Source organism: Aethalodelphis obliquidens, unplaced genomic scaffold, assembly GCF_003676395.1.
Source record: "Aethalodelphis obliquidens isolate GAN/ISIS:26980383/991018 unplaced genomic scaffold, ASM367639v1 scaffold66, whole genome shotgun sequence".
NCBI classification, from domain to species: Eukaryota; Metazoa; Chordata; class Mammalia; order Artiodactyla; family Delphinidae; genus Aethalodelphis; species Aethalodelphis obliquidens.
This window is the reverse complement of record NW_020838010.1, coordinates 6,987,265-7,007,443: the sequence shown is the minus strand read 5'-3', so window position 1 is coordinate 7,007,443 and position 20,179 is coordinate 6,987,265. Positions and strand designations below refer to the sequence as shown.

Genomic DNA, 20,179 nt, shown 5'->3' with positions numbered 1-20,179 from the left:
GGCATGTGGGATCTTCATGGACTTGGGCACGAACCCACGTCCCCTGCAGGCAGACTCTCAACCACTGCGCCACCAGGGAAGCCCTGAGATGCTCCTTTGTTGGGTGCATATATATTTATAATTGTTATATCTTCTTCTTGGATTGATCCTTTGGTTGTTATATAGTGTCCTTCCTTGTCTCTTGTAACATTCTTTATTTGTAAGTCTATTTTATCTGATATGAGTATTGCTACTCCAGCGTTCTTTTGATTTCCATTTGCATGGAATATCTTTTTCCATTCCCCTCACTTTCACTCTGTATGTGTCCTTATGTCTGAAGTGGGTCTCTTGTAGACAGCATATATATGGGTCTTGTTTTTGTATCCATTCAGCAAGCCTGTGTCTTTTGGTTGGAGCATTTAATCCATTCACGTTTAAGGTAATTATTGATATGTATGTTCCTATTACCATTTTCTTAATTGTTTTGGGTTTGTTTTTGTAGGTCCCTTTCTCCTCTTGTGTTTCCCACTTAGAGAAGTTCCTTTAGCATTTGTTGTAGAGCTGGTTTGGTGGTGTTGAATTCTCTTAGCTTTTGCTTATCTGGAAACCTTTTGATTTCTCTATCGAATGTGAATGAGATCCTTGCTAGGTAGAGTAATCTTGGTTGTAGGTTCTTCCCTTTCATCACTTTAAGTATATCATGCCACTCCCTTCCGGCTTGTAGAGTTTCTGCTGAGAAATCAGCTGTTAACCTTATGGGAGTTCCCTTGTATGTTATTTGTCGTTTTTCCCTTGCTGCTTTCAATAATTTTTCTTTGTCTTTAATTTTTGCCAATTTGATTACTATGTGTCTCAGTGTGTTTCCCCTTGGGTTTATCCTGTACGGGTCTCTCTGCACTTCCTGGAATTAGGTGGCTATTTCCTTTCCCATGTTAGGGAAGTTGTCGAGTATAATCTCTTCAAATATTTTCTTGGGTCCTTTCTCTCTCTCTTCTCCTTTGGGACCCCTGTAGTGCAAATGTTGCTGCGTTTAATGTTGTCCCAGAGGTCTCTTAGGCTGTCTTCAGTTCTTTTCATTGTTTTTTCTTTATTCTGTTCCACAGCAGTGAATTCTACCATTGTGTCTTCTAGGTCACTTATCTGTTCTTCTGCCTCAGTTATTCTGCTATTGATTCCTTCTAGTGTAGTTTTCATTTCAGTTATTTTATTGTTCATCTGTGTTTGTTTGTTCTTTAATTCTTGTAGGTCTTTGTTAAACATTTCTTGCATCTTCTCGATCTTTGCCTTCATTCTTTTTCCGAGGTCCTGGGTCATCTTCACTATCATTATTCTGAATTCTTTTTCTGGAAGGTTGCCTATCTCCACTTCATTTAGTTGTTTTTCTGGGGTTTTATCTTGTTCCTTCATCTGGTACATAGCCCTCTGCCTTTTCATCTTGTCTGTCTTTCTGTGAATGTGGTTTTTGTTCCACAGGCTTCAGCATTGTAGCTATGTTGTAATTTAACTAAATAATCTTGCTTTTGGAGGGGAAAGAACATGAAGCATCATACAATAATATATAAATTATTAAAATAATATCCTGATATTATTTAAATTATTAATACTGATATTTTGTCTTTTTCTCTGGTTACTTCTTTGAACACTCTCTTTATTGTGATTTTTGTGTTTTCTCTTGACTATTATTTTCAGTCTTCTCTGCTTGTTGTGTTTTTACTGCTCAACTTATAAGTCTTGGTCTTCTGGATGGCCCAGTCTTGAACTTCCTTTCTGACTCAGTACTCTGATTTTAGGTGATGTCTTCCATTTCTATGATTTTAGAGTACTAACCATATTCCCACAACTTTCAGTTTAATATATCCATCCCAGACCTCATGTCTGAGATCCAGAATGATCTGATTAACTGTCCATTTCACAGTCCCCTGTGGGATATCTTTCAGTTATCTCAGTTTGTACAAATATAAAATTGAACCCTTGATTCTAACCTCTGTTTCAAAAAACAAAACAAAACCCTACCAGCAAAAACAAGAACAAAAATCCTGTTCCACTTCTCACTCATCTATTAAGTAGCATCATTTAGTTGCCTAGGCCAGAATTCTGGGTGCTATCCTCGATTACTACCTCTTATTTATCCCACATAAACAATCACTTGCCCAATTCTTGGAAGTACTAATATCAAATATATTTCAAATTCTATCTACTTTTTTTAATCCCTATTCTTGGAGTCTCAATGCAAGCTACCGTCATCTGTTTCTAGGGCCAGTGTATTATTTTTGAGTACTTACTAGATATACAGAATAACAAACTGGGCATAATTTTGCTTTTAGTATTTCAAATTAACTGTAATCAGTAATTTTCAACTCCCAACTCCCAGGATTCTTTTGGTGTTTTTTTTTTTTTTTTTTTTTGGCTGTGTTTGGTCTTCATTGCTGCACATGGGCTTTCTCTCATTGCAGTGAGTGGGTGCTACTCTTTGTTGCAGTGCACGGGCTTATTGCGTTGGCTTCTCTTATTGTGGAGCACGGGCTCTAGGTGCGCGGGCTTCAGTAGTTGTGGTGCGTGGGCTTAGTAGTCGTGGCTTGTGGGCTCTAGAGCACAGGCTCAATAGTTGTGGCACACGGGCTTAGTTGCTCCACAGCATGTGGGATCTTCCCGGACCAGGGCTCGAACCTGTGCCCCCTGCATTGGCAGGCGGATTCTTAACCACTGCACCACCAGGGAAACCCAACTCCCAGGATTCTGAAGTTACAAGAATAAGAGGTAAAAGTCAACTGTAAAAGAAACATTCTAAACTAAAAAAAAAAAAAAAAGACTTAATTTTTCCCCCTAAATAGAACTGCACGATGCTTGGGTGCTAAGAGGGGGTGAGCCAGGAAAATGAAAGTTCAGAATTTGGTTTCTAATAATTCTGTCTATCCTTTTATTTAGTTATTCAGAATCTTATGGTGGGAGGAAGAAGAATCCAAATTAATCTTTATATTATATAATCATAACTAAAGTTTTCTTTCGCCAGTTATGAAATTTTGCATTAGGTGAGTGTGTGTGTATACACACATACATAAAAACATATTAATACATGTATATTAATATTCTGAATAGGGAATTTATTATACTGCTAAATATGTAGGTCTCATCCCTCAGAGTGAGGAAGTTGAGTGTTGGTAGGAAGCTGTTCTTATGAGGGCATACCATATGCTAAGTGAGGTACAGTGGGCTAAAATACACTATAGATGTTCTTCTTGACAGAGGTGAATGATAGTCTTATGTTTTTAACCAAATAAGTATAATGAAGTTGTGTAAGCAAAGTATATTCCTACTGTAAGATAGCTAATTTGATAGTTGTTCCGGCAGTGGTCCTCAACAGGGGTAGGAGGGTTTGTACTCCAGGGGACATTTTTTGGCTTTCATGACTAGAGGGTGTTACTAGCACCTAGTAGGTAGTTGTCAGGGATGCTGCTAAATATCCTACCATGCCCAGGATAGCCTCTTACAACAAATAGTTATACAGCCCAAAAGGTCAATCGTACTTTGGTTGAGAAACGCTTTTAGGGTATTTTTTTTCAACCTACCACATGATATCCTAAATATTTTTCAAATTTTCATTTAACAAATAAACTCTCAATAGAGGTATAATAGTTATAATAATTCCATGATTTTATTTTTATGAAAACTTAAATGCATAGAAGTATATTTGTGTGTACCTGGAATAATTTAGGAGAGGAAGGAATCAAGGGCGAACAAGTTTGTGGTTTGAGCAGCTCGTGAGCAGGATATTGGTGACATTATCTAAGATGAGAGAAAGAAATATGTGGAAGAAGATCTTCAGTTCCGATTTTACACTTGGAGAGTTTGAGGTGCCTGAGAGATATCCAGAGGAAGTCCTAAATATTAGAACATAGGTGTTCAAACATATATTTAATTTGAAATTTGTCAATATATGAATACTAACCCCGGTTTTGGATAAAATCACCTAATAGAGTATATATCTTAAGGAAAGAGTACCTTATGTCACAGCCCTTAGGAACACTAATATTCACAGTATGGGTAGAGAAGAATCTAGCAAGAGACTAAGAAGTAGCCAGGGAGATAATAGGAAATGATCCAGAAATGTAGTCTTCCAAGCCAAGGGAAGAGAAATATTTCCAGATGGCTGACTGGTGGTTGATAATGGAGGCTGTTGGTGACCTTGGTGGGCATGAGAATGAATAGAAAGCAAATTACAGTGGGTTGAGAAGTCCATGGTAAGTTAGACAGTTATGTTGTAGATTTATGTAAATTTGGCTATAAAGGAGGCAGAGGTGGATGGAGGCTGATGTGGGATCAGGGGAGGTTTTTTTCGTGTTTTTAAATATCAGAGAGAATTCCTCACTGATACTTTAATAGATAATGTTTAAAGATAGTGAAGTATATAAAGTACGGTTTGTTAATGAACAGACTTTCCATGAGGTCAATATTTGAAATAGTTGCTTGGATTGTAAGTGATTCAGCAAGTGTGAAAATAGTTCTGTTAATTCCATAAATACAGGTGTATGTTTGACACTCAAACATTACTTTTATTTTTCAGATCTTTCAAGAAATCGTTTTACAGAAATTCCTTCTGATGTCTGGTTATTTGCACCTCTTGAAACGTTAAATTTATATCATAATTGCATCAAAACCATTCCTGAAGCCATTAAAAACCTACAGATGTTAACATACCTTAATATTAGGTAAGGAAACAATTTTGGGGGGGTAGATTTTGTTTTTTATTACAGTTCTGATTCTTTTTAGTTGAAAAGGAATGTATTTGGTTTGGCTATGTAGCCTATATCTCAGGAGTATCTTATTTATATTTTTTATATATCCACATTATAGGCTTTTGGTCTTGTTCTTGACAGCAGTGCTTCTCAAACTTTACTGTGCACAGGAATCAGATGCAGATTCTGATTCCATAGGTCTGCAGTGGGGCCAGCATTTCTAACAGCTCCCTGGTAATGCCCATGCCTGCTGGTCCTTAGATCACTTTGAGTACCAAGGCTTTAGATCAGAAATATTTTACTGAAATCATAGCACCACAACACAGATTTATGTATATGCATCCTCAGTTAAAGTGGAACATTATAAAGAAACAGTTCTTGATTTATATTTTCCACTCTCGTGACTTCTTGTTGCTACTTCAAGGATGGATAGATTGGCATGGGAGTATTGGAAGGTTAGGAAGCGGGTAATTGATGTTAATAATAAGTGCTTACTGTGTGCCAAGCAGTGTTACAAATACTTTACCCATATTACCTCATCACATCTTCACAACAGCATTTTGAGATACGTGGTTAATTATCCCTGCACTGCAGATGAGGAAACTGAAGCACAGAGAGAGGTTAACTATTTGCCCAAAATTATATATATCGCAAGTGGTAGAGCCAAGATTCAAATCAAAGCAGCAGTATGGCTATAGAACTCTCATTCTTAGCTATTACCCTATATTTATAATAGAGTGAACATTGAATAAGTATAAGAAAAAATTGCCCTATCAAATGAGTGACGTTGAATGGAAACTGGTATATTGTGACTTAACTTTAGAATCTTTTTCTTATTTTTCTTTTATGTTTCTAGTTATAAGGAATAATTTCTTCCCACTTCCTTAACAAAGTTACTTGTCTAAATTCTCATATAGGGAAATAGTAAATATAATTAATATACATAAATAATAGCATTTCTTTCTCTCTGTGATATATTATTTATGTCTCCCCCAGTGGTGTAACCTGTCAGTACATACTATAACTGAATATAATACTTTAACTGAAACCATTTTACACCTTAAAATGTGTGAGAGGAATTTCCTTTCATAGAGGTTGGTCATTTGGGTTGTTCCTTTCTCTAATTGGGTACATAATCTCCTTGGCCTCGCTTGGGAAAGGTTTGAGGAAAGTGAGGTATTTTTAAGTTTTTTGTCTTTTTTTTATTTTGTTCTTTTATGGAAAAAGTGATTTGTCAAAATTGAATTGCATTTCTATATTAACATGTATGGTAGATCTTAGAATAGTTCTGCTAAAACTTTCTGTGATTCTTTCCTGTTTTGATCTCTGAAAGTTGACTCCTGGTTTTTGTTTACAGTCGGAGAAATTTTTGAATACACTGTATTAAAATAACATTTGTTCTAGTGACTGACTTCCTTTGACTATCTCTAAAACGTGTGGCAAAAAAGTGAAGATTGATGACTTATTAGCTGTGTATAAAGAAATAGAAAGCTGACTGCTAACTAGATAAACCTGCTTCTTAAGGGAAGAAAAGAAGCCAATTTTTAAACTTTCTTGGTGTGAGGGAGATTAGAATGAGTTTGTATGTGCCATTCTTTTTCCTGTTTAGTTTTTATTTTGGTGAGAAGATCTTGAGAAACTTGTAAGATAATTTTTTAGCTCTTTCTTTCTTCCTGGATTCTACTCTCCTTTTCAGTGGAATCCTCAGGAAGATTCCTGTGTGCTCTAGACAGACCACTTTCCCAAGCATCCTACTTGATCCTTAAAGTGCAAGGGTTGTGACAAGCACCTGGCATATTTGACATTCCACCAGTCCGGCTAGGATTGCTGGTCTTGGGGCATTATCCTTTTTTATTAAAGTCTGTGCCATGTGATTGAAGCTAGTCTAGTGTTTCTGGACATCCTCTGCGGGCATAAAATGAGGTGAAAGTTCTTGAAGTCCCCCCAATGGGGTAACATTGGGCTTTTGTTGCCTCCATGTTACACAAAATGCTAGGTACAAGTCTATAAATATCACTTTGAAAAGCAGGAAAAATAATAGCAAATTGCTAATGAATGCTTGGTAGTATGTAAATATAATGATGCACTTTATATATTTTGGTAGTAGGATTGTCTTAGTCTGTTCTCGTGGTGCTGTAACAGAATACCATAGACTGGGTGGCTTATAAACAACAGAAATTTATTTTTCACAGTTCTGGGGGCTGGGAAGTTCAAGTTCAAAGTGCCAGCAGATTCGTGTCTGGAGAAGACTTGCTTCCTGGTTCATATAGATGGCTGGCTTCTAGCTGAGTCCTCACATGGCGTAAAGAGCAAGGGAGCTCTCTGGGATCTCTTTTTAAGGCCACTGATCCACCTCCCTAAGGTCCCACCTCCAAATACCATCACATTGGGTATTAGGTTTCAACATTATAGTTTTGAATGGGGAGGACACAAACAGTCTACAGCAGGGATTGTTTGGGTCAGTCTGCATTGGCATGTAAATTTGACCAAAATTAGTTTGAGGGTAAGGGACCCAGAGCCAAATTGCCTGGATTTGAATCCTGACTCTTCCACTTACCAGCTCTGTGACTTTGAGCAGTTTACTTAATCTCTTTTAGACTTTTTCTTCATCTGTAAAATGGGCATCATGATAGTGTCTGTCTTCCTAAAGTAGGTTGTTTTGAGGGTTAGTCAAGTTAATTCATCTGAGGTGCTCTGAACATGGCCTGCCGCATAGTAAGCACTCAATAAATGTTAGTTGTCCTTATATTTAAATGTATGCACAGAGACAGGAATGTTGTATCAACTTTGAGCTGAGATAAAGGTGCTAGTAGACTGTTCTACCATAAACCCATAACAAAAGCGAATGGGTTAGGGTTACTACATGTTTTTAAAGATATAATTCTATTCATTCTTTCATAAATTTGAACACAGCACATGCAAATTTATCCTTGGAGCCTTTCCCTAGGGGTGTAGAGGTATTGAATATAGTGAAATTATGCCAGAGAGCAAGGTTTTAGCAATTTCTAGCTCAGAAGAATAATTCTAGGTTTTGAGGGCTGGTGGTGTGTAGGACAATATCATAGGTAACAGCACAGGCTTTGCAGTCTGTTGTGCCTGGGCAAGTCACTTAAGCAATTTTAACCTTTATTTTTACTTGTATAATGGAGATAATAGTCTTGTGGGGTTACTATGAGGATTAAGCGAGATAGTGCATGTAAAGATTTTAGCCTGTTACAAAGTAAGCACTCATTAAATGATAGTTACTATTTAGTGAAAATTTACTTTTGAGGTGATCTGTTCTTTTTCAACATAACATGTCAAGTTTCAGACATATTTCTCATAATGAGACTTTCTTATTCTTTTCAGTCGAAATCTTTTATCAACATTGCCAAAATACCTATTTGATCTTCCCCTTAAAGTTTTGGTCCTCAGTAATAATAAACTGGTATCCATTCCAGAAGAAATCGGGAAGTTAAAAGATTTAATGGAATTGGTGAGTAAAATAGTTGCATCGATTGTATATAATATGCATAATACATACCTTTATATTTCTGAAGATTAATTCCTTTATGGAATTTCACTGTAATTAAAAAAAATAACTTGATATATGCCTAAGTTCACTTTAGTGAAATTTTGAGATACCATTGCTTATGTCTGATTTTAGCTCACAGCTACAATAAAAGCCTGGTTGTTCCTCAGTCCTAGTGAGGTTAGAAGGCTTGATTACAAGTCTTAAATGCTTTCAAACAAATAAGCATTTGTCTATCCATCTTGTGGACAGTAAAGGTCTTAGACCAGGAAGAGATAAGGTGGATTTTTTTTTAAGGTTTTACAGGGCTTCTATGAAAGCGTCAGAGAGAGGAGAGTACAGTGCCTACAAACAGTAGAATTAATAAAATGACCTTCCTCTCCTATATCCTTGTGTGATTTTATGACACCAAGATAAATGGAACCAAGATAAATGGAAAGAGGACATTTATATAATTGATTATAGAAATTGATATAATTGATTATAGAAACATAGGAATAATTTAAAGTAATTACTTTTGAACGTACCATTGTAGGTATTAAAGGACATTGAACTCTGAGAGAAACATAATCAAATCTTCAAAGCACTGAGCTGTTTTCACATTTTTCTGTTACTTCTACCTCATACAATATACCATGCTGTTTATTTTTATTTTCTGTTTTATCTTGAGTAATGCTTTCCCAATACATAGATTCTTTTAAAAAGTGTTCATAAATATAACTTTTTAATGTGTGGAGGGCCAAAAGTTTTCTTGACGAATTTATATACAGTTTTATAATGGGAAATTAATGTGCAAATAGAATGTAAGGAAGAGAAATTTCAGGAATGTCTTTTCTTTTTTATTCATTAGAGAATACCTACATGTGCAATTGTAATGCAAAGAAACTTCCTTGAACTTATTATGTTGTAGAACCACAGAATTTTAATATTGTAAGAGATCTTATAAGTGATCAGATATAACCACTTCCTAACACAGGAATCCCTGACACATCTAGTTGTATATTTTCAATGGTGGACAAATCTTCGCGTGTGTGTATCTGAGGCAGCCTTAATTCTCTTTTGCAGAACTTTGTTATCTTTCTTATTTTGAACTAAGATACATGCCCCTATCACTTTTATCCATTGGTCCTGGGGCTACCATGTGAAGAAGTATATAGATAATGACAACTTTTCTTCCCTTCGGATATTTGTAATCTGTTGTATGTCTGCTCTCCATTTTACCAAACTCTAAGACCTGTTTTTCTGTAGCTTAAACATCTTTATTTTATTCCTTTTCATATTTTCTATATTTCTATTCTTTATTACTTTTTATCTTTAGCTATGTCTATACTGATAATGCTCCCTTTTATTAAGGTCTCTTTTAATGTTACACTCACAAATGAACAGAAGATGTGATCTAACTTGTGGTCTAACAAATTCATATTACAAGGGACCCATTACTTTCTTTGCCCTGCACACTGTTAACGTTTTTAAAGATTTTATATATATATTCTACTTTAAGATTTTGTGGCTCTGTAATTTCTTTTTCATTCAGTTTTTGACCCTATGTTCTAAATTGTATTACATGAGATAGTTTGTGGATAAATGAAATTTCAAAAATATTTAGGATTTTTAGATTTAGTGTAGTATTTTTATTTAAATAGAATGTGAAAAAATATTAACCATTATTTTAGTAGGCACTATAAAATTATTGTGCTTTAAACTCTCAAAATTAGTAGTGGTGGGTAGGTTGCATTAGGCTGGCTAATTGACAGTTTTAAATCACACAGTGAATTTGTGGGTATTACCTGTCATTGGAATGTTTTCCCAGGACACTATTCCATAAGAGTGTGGTAGCCAGCTATAGTGAAGTTCTGTCATTAGATCTAGGAAATACTCTCAGGCCTTCAATCCCCAGCAGAGTATTTTGTAGAGTACCCATTGGTGAGTGGGTCAGTATCCTGTCCCTGGGTTTATTTCTTCTGGGAAGTGGCAGCTACCTATCAAATTCTTATGGATTTTTTTGTATGGAAATCTTCAGTATTAGGCACCTTCGGGAGGAAGCCATAGTATTTGCTTTAATGGGCATTTTCCCAAAATTTTATTATCCATCATTTGGACAATAGCCTATCTTCAACACAACAGCTAAGGTGATCCTGTCAAAACATAAGTGAGATCATGTCACACCTCTGTTTAAAAGTTTCTGGTACCTGCCCATGTCTCTGAGTAAAAGCCAAAGTCTTACCCCTCCCTCCATCCTAGCCTTCCCCTTGCCCACTTCCCGCTAGCTACATGGGATTCCTTGCTGTTCTTAGTACATGTCACACATGCTTTGCCTAAGAGCCTTTACATTTATTGTTCCTTCTGTCTGGAATATTCCTTTCTTATGTATTGGCATGGCTCATACTCTCACCTCTGATAATATTGCTCAAATATCAGCTTCTTTATGAAACAGTCCAAATTGCTAATATCCCTCCCCACTATTACTAGTACTGCCATTTTCCTTTACCCTGCTCTGTTTTTTTCTTCCATAGCACTTATCACCTTCTAGCATATTGTATAATCTACTCCCCTTGTTAGAATGCAAGTTCCATAAGGAGCTGCGAAGGCAGGAATTTTTGTTTGTTTTATTCATTGATGTGTCCCCAGCACCTACAACAGTGCCTAACAAATAGTTTGTATTTGATAAATATTTGTTGTTGAATGAAGATGCCTTAGATATAGTTGGAAAGAATTATGTAGGATACATTTTTTAAATCATCTGTGGGTTAGATGATTAGATATTATTTAATATTCTTTATCTTCTTTTGAATTTACCCTCCTGCCTTTTTTACTTTTGATAAAACAATATATGTATGTGCCACTCCTCTCCCTCCAAGCTAATGTCAGTTCCAGAAAGTTGGAAATTGGGGGCAGTTGCAGTACAACATGAATTTCATTTGCAGTGTGTCTGGAATGACTGCTGCCTGAGATCTTGTTGCAGATTTTTCTTCCCTTTTTTTTTGATGTGATAGTAAGAAAGGGGAGGGAGAGGGACCACAGGTAAATAATTTAAGCTGTGCCTTTATCCTCATATTATGGAAAGGTGGTATTGTTTACCTTTAAATTGGGGTTTGCATTTTAACCTAACCCTGAGACATTCCTGATTAGATCTCCTAGAATGCCTTTTGGTTATGACGTGAGCCACAAAATTTTGAGCTTGTAATTAATCCCTCATGTTTTGTATCCCTTTGAGAAATAGGTTTAGTTAAATCGATTCTGACCATGGGCTTTGGTTCTTCAGCTCACATCTGTAAATCCTTGACTTTCTCAGCTTCTGCCCAACCAAGTATCTCAAAACAACTACTATAATTGACAAATTATCACAATGATTGATAGTTGTCTTTCATTTTTACCTATGAATGAAGAGCACCTGGATCATCCTTACTTCTGTTTTTAGTTGGTAAGAGTGGTCTTTAGTTGAGATTTTCAAAAGACTGACTTATGTAGTACTAAGTTGTAACCTTACATTTTTGCACAGAAAAATGTATGTTAACTGTGCTGAGTTGATTTCTCGATGTAATATAAATGGAAATCTGCCTGATAATCAATGTTTAGAGAAATGACATTAGAGGTGACTTTTACTAGCTATTAGCCATGTACTTTAATTTAAAAGTTGAAATACATCTCTATTTCTCTGTTAGATATAATTTTATTTTCTTGTTTTCCTTAGGATATTAGCTGCAATGAGATTCAGGTTCTTCCCCAACAAATGGGAAAATTACAATCACTTAGAGAGCTAAATATAAGAAGAAATAATCTTCATGTATTGCCAGATGGTAAGATGCTCACTGTTCTTACTCACGTGAATAAGAGAGTACCTATGTAGAATTTAATTTAATTATTTTTTATTCCTGAACAGAATTAGGAGATCTTCCCTTAGTCAAGCTGGATTTCTCTTGTAATAAAGTGACCGAAATTCCAGTTTGTTACAGGAAGCTGCATCATTTACAAGTAATAATTTTGGATAACAATCCATTGCAAGTACCACCAGCGCAGGTTTGTAATTTTAAAAAATGATACTTGTTTCTTCTATTTTTATTAAGAATTATATCTGTTACTGGTAAATCAAAAAGCATAAGAATTAAGAGTCAATTTGTTTTTGAGGTATTGTCTCAAAGAGTTTTTCTGAGAAGTGACTTTTTCACTTTGGCAGGAGGTTTAGCGTACTTTCTAGAGATTAGGATTTGGATCACCCAGATATCAACTTTCTGCTTGTGAACTGATAATTCTGGTTGTCTATGTTATTTTAAAAGGATAGACTATGGAGTCTCTACCTCTGTCCTACTCAGGTATATATCTACTTGAGATTTGTTGTGTGATTGATTGGAATACATTTTTAGCACTGATAGGTGGAATCATAACAGAAGGAAAAATATACAAGTGGAAAAGTTTTAATTCATACTTTTAGTTTGAGAATTAAATCCACATGGAATCCACTAAAATGATAGCATAGGAATCCACTAAGCTGTAAACCCACGAGGACAAAGAACGAGACAGAAGAGGACAGCAGGGGAGAGATGGCAACAGAATGTTGGAAAATGGAAAATAAGTGAAATAGTGGTAACTAGGATCTCTACTTACACGGCACAAGAGTATCTGGCTGAGGAGGCACATGGTAGTGAAATGCCAGCCTGCACTCTATTTCTAAGCTACATGCCCTGGCACTGGGTTTGTATACATCCAGAAGACAGGTTGCCTTTTTCTTCCTACAAAGGTGCATTCCACTCATTGCAAAGGAGGTGCCTTTTTAGGCTGGCTGGGGTCCTGGTAGTAGCTGTCCTAGCAGGATGGGGAAAGCTGAAACTGTGTCTGCTGTGGGAGAAGGCAACAAGAAGCAAGTTGATTTTACTGTGTTAAACCTGGGAATGGCTTGACTGTTTCTTTTGTGATTATTGAAGGAATCATGTAACTACAAATATAGGTATGAAAGACTGAAAACATGAAGGGCTGTAGAATATCTAAGGCTTTGATATCCAGTAAACTTTCTGAATGATTGGAGTGTTCTATAACATGTGATGTCTAATACCATAGCCACCTGCTATTGAGTACTTGAAATATGGCTAGTGCGACTAAGGAACCAAATTTTCAATTTAATTTCATTTTGATTAATTGAAAGTTAAATAGGTTTACATGACTAGTGGTTAACATATTTGATACTACAGGTCTAGGTTGACACTCTGATTCTTGTCCTTAGCTCCACAGCTACATGACTTCCCCTCCCTTGCCTTAGCAGAAGCTAAGCTAGCAGAAGCTACTCTGAGGAGTAGGTGGATTCTCTCGGATTCTCCTCCTCAGCTCAGCAGCCAAATGAGTATAGTTCCTTGCCTCAATATAAGCCTGGAGTTTACTCTTTAGAGCAGCACTGTCTATTAGAACTTTCTGTGATGATGGAAATGTTCTAAACCTGCAGTGTGGTAGCCACAAGTGGCTAATGAGCACTTGAAAGTACATAGTGTGACTGAAGAATTACATTTTTAGTTTTATTTAGATTAAATTTAAATTTAAATAGCCACATGTGGCTAGTGACTACTGTATTGGACAGCACAGCTATAGAGAGACTCAACCAGAGTCAGGGGCTCCAGGTACAGCTGTGGGTAGGGGTGAGACCCCATACTGGAAACAGTGAATGCTTACATACTGAATGCTGGGACTCTCCAGTAGATGTCTCTTGCTTGGCTCCCAGAATACTTGCAGCCTCTCTTATATATATCAGGCAGAGTTGGTGGATTTCTCTCTTGGTAAACTGACTGAACTAGGAGAAAAGACCTATAGATATACTGATCGTTGGCAGGCCCCTGAAGAAGTGTGCAGTCACTGTCTGAAATCTAGACAGTGAGGCTCACCGTTGATAAACTTCTTCCTCATACATAGAGCTTCCATTTGGCTTCTTATTGTTTCACTTTGAAAATGAACAGACAGCAATGGATCACTAGATATTGCAGAAATAATTTCTAACATGAAAGACCAAAAACACTGAAAGGCTTCCATTGAAACAAAATGGGTCACATTCATAGCGGTGGTAATCAGAATGACTTCTCAGCAGCAGCATGGGAAGCTAGAAGATGTTAGAATGATGCCTTCAAAGACTGAGGAAATATCTCCAACTTTATAAAGTCAAACTATCAGTTAAATGTAAGATAGAAAAAAGTTTCAAACATGAAAGATCTCAGAAATTTTAGCTCTCCTGCACCCTTTACTAGGAAGCTAGCAGAGGATATACTATATCAAAATGAGGGAGTAAATTAAGAAAGAATTCATGTCCAAGATAAACAGGTATGCATAGACCTAGAGAGCAACAAGTCAGTTTGGAATAGGGGGGTTGTCTCCAAAAAGAAAATAGAAAAAGAAGAAAGAAATTGATACCTGACTTGATGTGTTTGTCAATATGGAGCGATGTTTTACAGTTCTGTCAGAGTCAGGAATGAATTAGTAATAGGCATACAGAAAATTATGCAGAGGAAAAAAATGGGACAAGTAGTCATTTTAGGGAAAAAAAAACTTACAGGAGAAAGGAAGTGTAATCTAACTAACCTGTGTAGCTCATCTGTGAATATTTTCTTGGTCATAATATTGTACATACTGGATTTTGATTTAATGAAAAATTGTGACATAGTTATAATAATAGCAGAGATTTATATGGCACTTACCATGCTCCAGGCACTGTTGAAAATGCTTTACATGCATTAATTCATTTCTTATAGCAACCCTATAAAACAGGTACTGTCATTATACCTCATTTTATATAGGAGGAAACAGAGGCATAGATGTTTAGTGACTTGTCCAAGGTCACACGGCTAGCATATGGTGGAGCCTGGTTTCAGACCAAGGTAGTCTGACTCCAGAATCCATGCTCTAACCACTATGTTATGCTTCTGAAGAGGGAGGAAGTATGTTTATATGAGTTGGTAGGGATTGGGGATGGGAGGAAGGTGGTTTGATGATATGTGATAGTGGTGGTGATCTTGTGGAGACAGCAGTGAGCGATGGCTTGAAGTGAGATCTTAATTCCCTGCCCAGGAATTGAACCTGGGTAGACTGGGTGAAAACCAGGAATCCTAGCCACTAGACCACCAGGGGCTAGAGGCTAGAAACAAAGTTTCCCTGGCTCTTGCCACGTTTGAAAGCAAGAATGTTTCAAGGAGGCAAAAACTGTAAAAACAGGTACAAAGTTTAGAGACACAGCACAAGTGGGAGAGCACACAGAGAAACTGTTAAGACAGAAGCAAAGCTGAGATACACACCTGGAGAGAAAGGGTGTGGGCGTCCTCCTTAATGAGCAGGAGGGCACCAGAGAGGTGATTCAAATCACTTATATAGGGCAGTTCTTCCGGGTTTCCTCTGGCCAATCATCTCACTTTGCCTGGCTCTGAGTCCATATTTGGTTTAACTCAGGGTCCTCTCCTGTGTGCGCATGCCTCTTTCAGCCAGATGGATTCCAGTGCAAGGATTTCTGGGAAGTTAACCAAACATATTATGGTCTGGCGCCCCCTCCCTTCTCTGACCTCTGAGGAACCTTTCTGCGCATGTGTAGTTGGGGAGGTCTCCTTGACCTCAAGAATGAGAAATACATGGTCTCTTTATCTTTCATCCAAGCAGGACTCAGCTCCTCCTTGCTCCTGCCATTATCTTTATCTTGGGATATCTGTCCACAGGGGACAGGCTCCAGCTGCTCAGCCAGGAGCCCATCTATCTCATGCCTCAGTGGTAGTGGTAACATAAGGAATCTAAGTCCTCATCTTCCTTAGTAAGACCTCAATAAATAAAATATATAATTGAAAAATAAAAAAATAGCATTAGACCCATGTTATTTATAAATATGAAGGTAAAAAGCAGAAACCAACTGAAAGAGTTGAATGTGAGGACTGGGTCTTAGAGATTGAAAGGGGTGGAATGGGGGATTAAGTTTTTGTTATCAGTTTTGTAATTCACTTTGATTTTTAAAACTATGTACATGAATTATTATGATATAAATTAAATTTACAAAAGAAAGTAATTTGCCATCATTTAATTTGGAAATAGATAATTTTTAAAAATAATTTGGACAGATAATAGGATACATTTTAATTGGTAGTGTATTTATATTCTAATAGCTCAGATGTTTTAAATTTTCCTCTTAAATGAAGTTTTTCAGTGGTCAGGTCAGATCTGGTATCTATTAGGTTTATCCTTTCTACGTGGAATGATAATTACATTTTAATGTACTTTTCTTACTGTTTTCTTTGTTCATTGTTTTGTGTGTTGCTAGGTTATGTGTGCCCATAAAACAAAACATTTTTTATTCTAATTTTTGAGAAATATTTATTCGATAACACTTATGGTGACTGTAGTTAACCTTTGTAAAGCTGACTTACTGTTTCCCTACTGTGCATTGTCTATCTTTTTTATATAGAATATTTTCTTTCACATAGTATTTTTCCCTTCATTATTCCTTTTCTTTATCACCAATGAAAATAACTTTTCAGGATATTGTCTTAGTTGAATTGACCATTCAAAGCTTTATTTTATTCTAACTGGCCTACCGTCACACCTTTCAACAAATTCATTTTTCCTATATTTACATTCTTTTGATTAGCTTTCTTCCAGTGTTTAGCCCAAATGACTTAGTGATTCTGATGAGATTACTTTAAAGAATTACATGGATTATTATTTTCTGTTCTCACCACTACAATGAATATATTTCTTTTCATTTTTTTCGAATAAAGGCAACTTTCATGAATTATAAATTTTATATTGTTTAGTGGTTTGTACATTGTGCTTTTAACAAAAAACCCAGTGAAATACAGAAAAATTAACTTATTTTTTCTAATAAGAACAGAGACCGCAATAGAATTTTAGTTGGTATCAGTGTTGTCAGATTTTTTTCACCTAGTGTCAGAAGTACAAATTATTTAAATATGCAAAGTATCTCTCATGATTGTTATGTCTCCGAATAATTTGAGATTATTAAAATTTATCAATAAATTGGTAGATGACATTTATATTTGGACCTATATAATTAAATCTTTATTATTTACTGACAGATATGTTTAAAAGGTAAAGTACACATATTTAAATACTTAAATATCCAAGCATGTTGCAGAATGGATAAGAAACCAGATTCTCTGGATCTTCCATCATTGAGTAAAAGAATGCCCTCCCAACCTCTCACAGACAGGTAATGTAATATTCTGACAGTCTCATTTCATGATGATTGTGTCTTCTTTCTATATAAAAGATATTTATTAATCTCAGGTATACTGAATATACTTAGACTGATTGGCCCAGTGTTAAATAATTGGCTGAAGTGAAATATCACCATCATAGAATGAACTTTTGGTATACTAGAATACATTTGGAATTTTCTCAAAAATTTATTATTAAAGCTTTTAGTAGTAAAATGTAAAGATTTGACATTATAGTACAGAAACACTAATTTCTCAGCACTTGACAACTGTTAATTTACTCCTGTGATCACTCTGTTGTACGTTTCAAATAACAAGTAGAATTTGACTTTGAACTGAGGTTAGTGGAAGAGCAAGACATTTCGGGATACCTTTCACCTTCATATTCTTTATGTCTGGATCAAAGTTGAGTTACCATTGATGTTCTCTATGATATTGGTGTTTTTCTACTCATGAGATTTTGAAATGTTAGATTTGATATTTTGTTTTTAATTCATCCTTTCGAGATGTAGATTGGTCTGAACAATTTTATGAAAACATAATTCCGTCTAGTAGCATGGAAAATAATTTGGAGTTGGATGAGAGTATACTGTTGTTAACAGTGCAAGTTCTTGAATTCACAAATAGGACTTTTTCTTGAATATTTTTGTTGCCTCAGTAGAATTAAATATCAGAACATTAAATTTAGTTCCCAAAGATTATTTTGTTTAATATTATAAAAGATAGTAGACCAAACAATTCTATAAAAATTAGAATTAATTCATATACTAATCTCTATTAGTATGCTTTATATTTATTTAAAAATTACTTTAGTAACAGCATTCATTGTATTAGTCATTTATTTATTTTAAAAATATCAGTTGGGGCTTCCCTGGTGGTGCAGTGGTTGAGAGTCCGCCTGCCGATGCAGGGGACACGGGTTCGTGCCCCGGTCCGGGAAGATCCCACATGCCGCAGAGCGGCTGGGCCCGTGAGCCATAGCCGCTTGAGCCTGCGTGTCCGGAGCCTGTGCTCTGCAACGGGAGAGGCCATAACAGTGAGAAGCCCGCGTACCGCAAAAATAAATAAATAAATAAATAAATAAATAAATAAAAATATCAGTTGAATGCCTACCGGCAGGTTCAGGGTATGTTTTATTTAATTATATACACATTGGCCTTGGCTCTCATGAAGCTCACATTCTAGTGGAGGATGTCAGTCAGTAAATAAAGCAAGAACACACACACACACATATAATTTCAAATTGTGGTGACTGCTTTGAAAGAAAGGAACAGGTTTCAGGAGTGTGGTCAGGGAATGTCTCTGAGAAGGTGAGGTTTTAAGTCAAGACGTGGAAGGAGAAAAGCAAGCTAGCTGTGGCAAGAGTGGGGGGAAGAGCATTTCAGGCAGAAATAATGCCATGTGCAAAGGCGTTAAGTTAGGAAGAAACTTGCTGTGTTAAAAAGCTGAAAGGAGGCAAGCATTGTGGTACAAGTTGATTTTGGAGAGGTAGTCAGGGCTGAAGTCATGTGGGGGCTTTGGAGGCTGTGGTAAGGAGTTTGAATTTTATTTAAAGTACAGTGGGAAGTCATTGGACAGTTATAAACAGGAGAATAACATGATCTGAATTATGTTAAAAAAAAACTATTTTGGCTCTTACAGAGAGAATACATTGGAAGTATACAAGAGTAGAAGTACAGGGACTAGTTAGGTTGTTGTGGTACTGCCAAGAGATCAAGGGGTCTTGAATAGGGTTATTGCAGTAGAGATTAAAAGGAGTGGACAGAATTGAGATATATTTTGGAGATGTTCTCTAGCAGTGCCGTCCAATAGAAAGGCAATGTGAGCCACGTAAGTAATTTTAAATTTTCTTGTAGCTCACTTAAAAGTAATAAGCAGGTGAAATTAATTTTAATAATGTATGTTACTTAACCCAATATATCATGTCATTTCAACTTATAATTAAATGTAAAAAATTAGTAAGTTATTTCACATTCTTTTTCTTCCTTTTGAATCTTTGAAATCTAGTATGTATTTTACATTTATAGCATGTCTCAATTTGGACTAGTCACATTTCAGATGCTCAATAGCCATATATGACTGGTGGCTACTGTATTGGACAGTGCAGGTCAATAGAGTTTATTTATGAGTTGGCTTTTGAGTGTGCTTATCTCTCACTCACAGTTCTCGTACTTTGAGTTTCACACTCATGTTCTTGGCTATATGGTTCTTACTACTTTCTGTGCCTTGACTATTTTGTAAACTCTTTATTTTACATAGGCATTACAGTAGCTATACTTATCATCAGCTTTTGGAGTCAGACATAATATGCCTGTGAAGCTCTTCTCCGACCCTTAATAACTGTATGTCCTAGTGTCATGATATCTCTGGTTCTCAGCTTTATTATATATGAAAAGGGAAATAACCATATGGATGCTGTCAGGATTAAATGAAATAATGTATATAGAGTACTTAACACAATGTCTTATCCATAATAATTCCTCAACAAATAGCTTATTATTATCATTATCGTCTATTACGAATACACCAATGTATTTTAGTATAGTACATGGATGTATTATTGTGCAGTGGAGTCAGATGGATTTCAGTTCTAATCATGGTTTAACCTCTCTCTTAATTCCTCTGTGGGCTGTGTAAATTATTTAATCTCTCTGAGCCTGTTTCTTTATTTAAAATGTTAGCAATACACACTTCATAAGCTTGTTGTGAGAATTAAATGTGTGCTTGGCAACTAGTTCAATGGATAATATTCAGTAAATGTCATAATTTTTCCC

General features: G+C 36.0%; 1 protein-coding gene across 1 annotated transcript in view; it reads left to right on the top strand.

Moving 5' to 3' along the window:
* Positions 1–20,179, top strand: part of LRCH2 (leucine rich repeats and calponin homology domain containing 2) — a 94,258-nt gene that overhangs the window by 28,215 nt on the left and 45,864 nt on the right. The window contains exons 2-6 of the mRNA XM_027089546.1: positions 4,541–4,685; positions 8,061–8,187; positions 11,915–12,020; positions 12,104–12,240; positions 17,265–17,398. Of these exons, the coding sequence (XP_026945347.1) occupies positions 4,541–4,685; positions 8,061–8,187; positions 11,915–12,020; positions 12,104–12,240; positions 17,265–17,398 (649 nt within the window). The remainder of the gene's footprint in view (positions 1–4,540; positions 4,686–8,060; positions 8,188–11,914; positions 12,021–12,103; positions 12,241–17,264; positions 17,399–20,179) is intronic.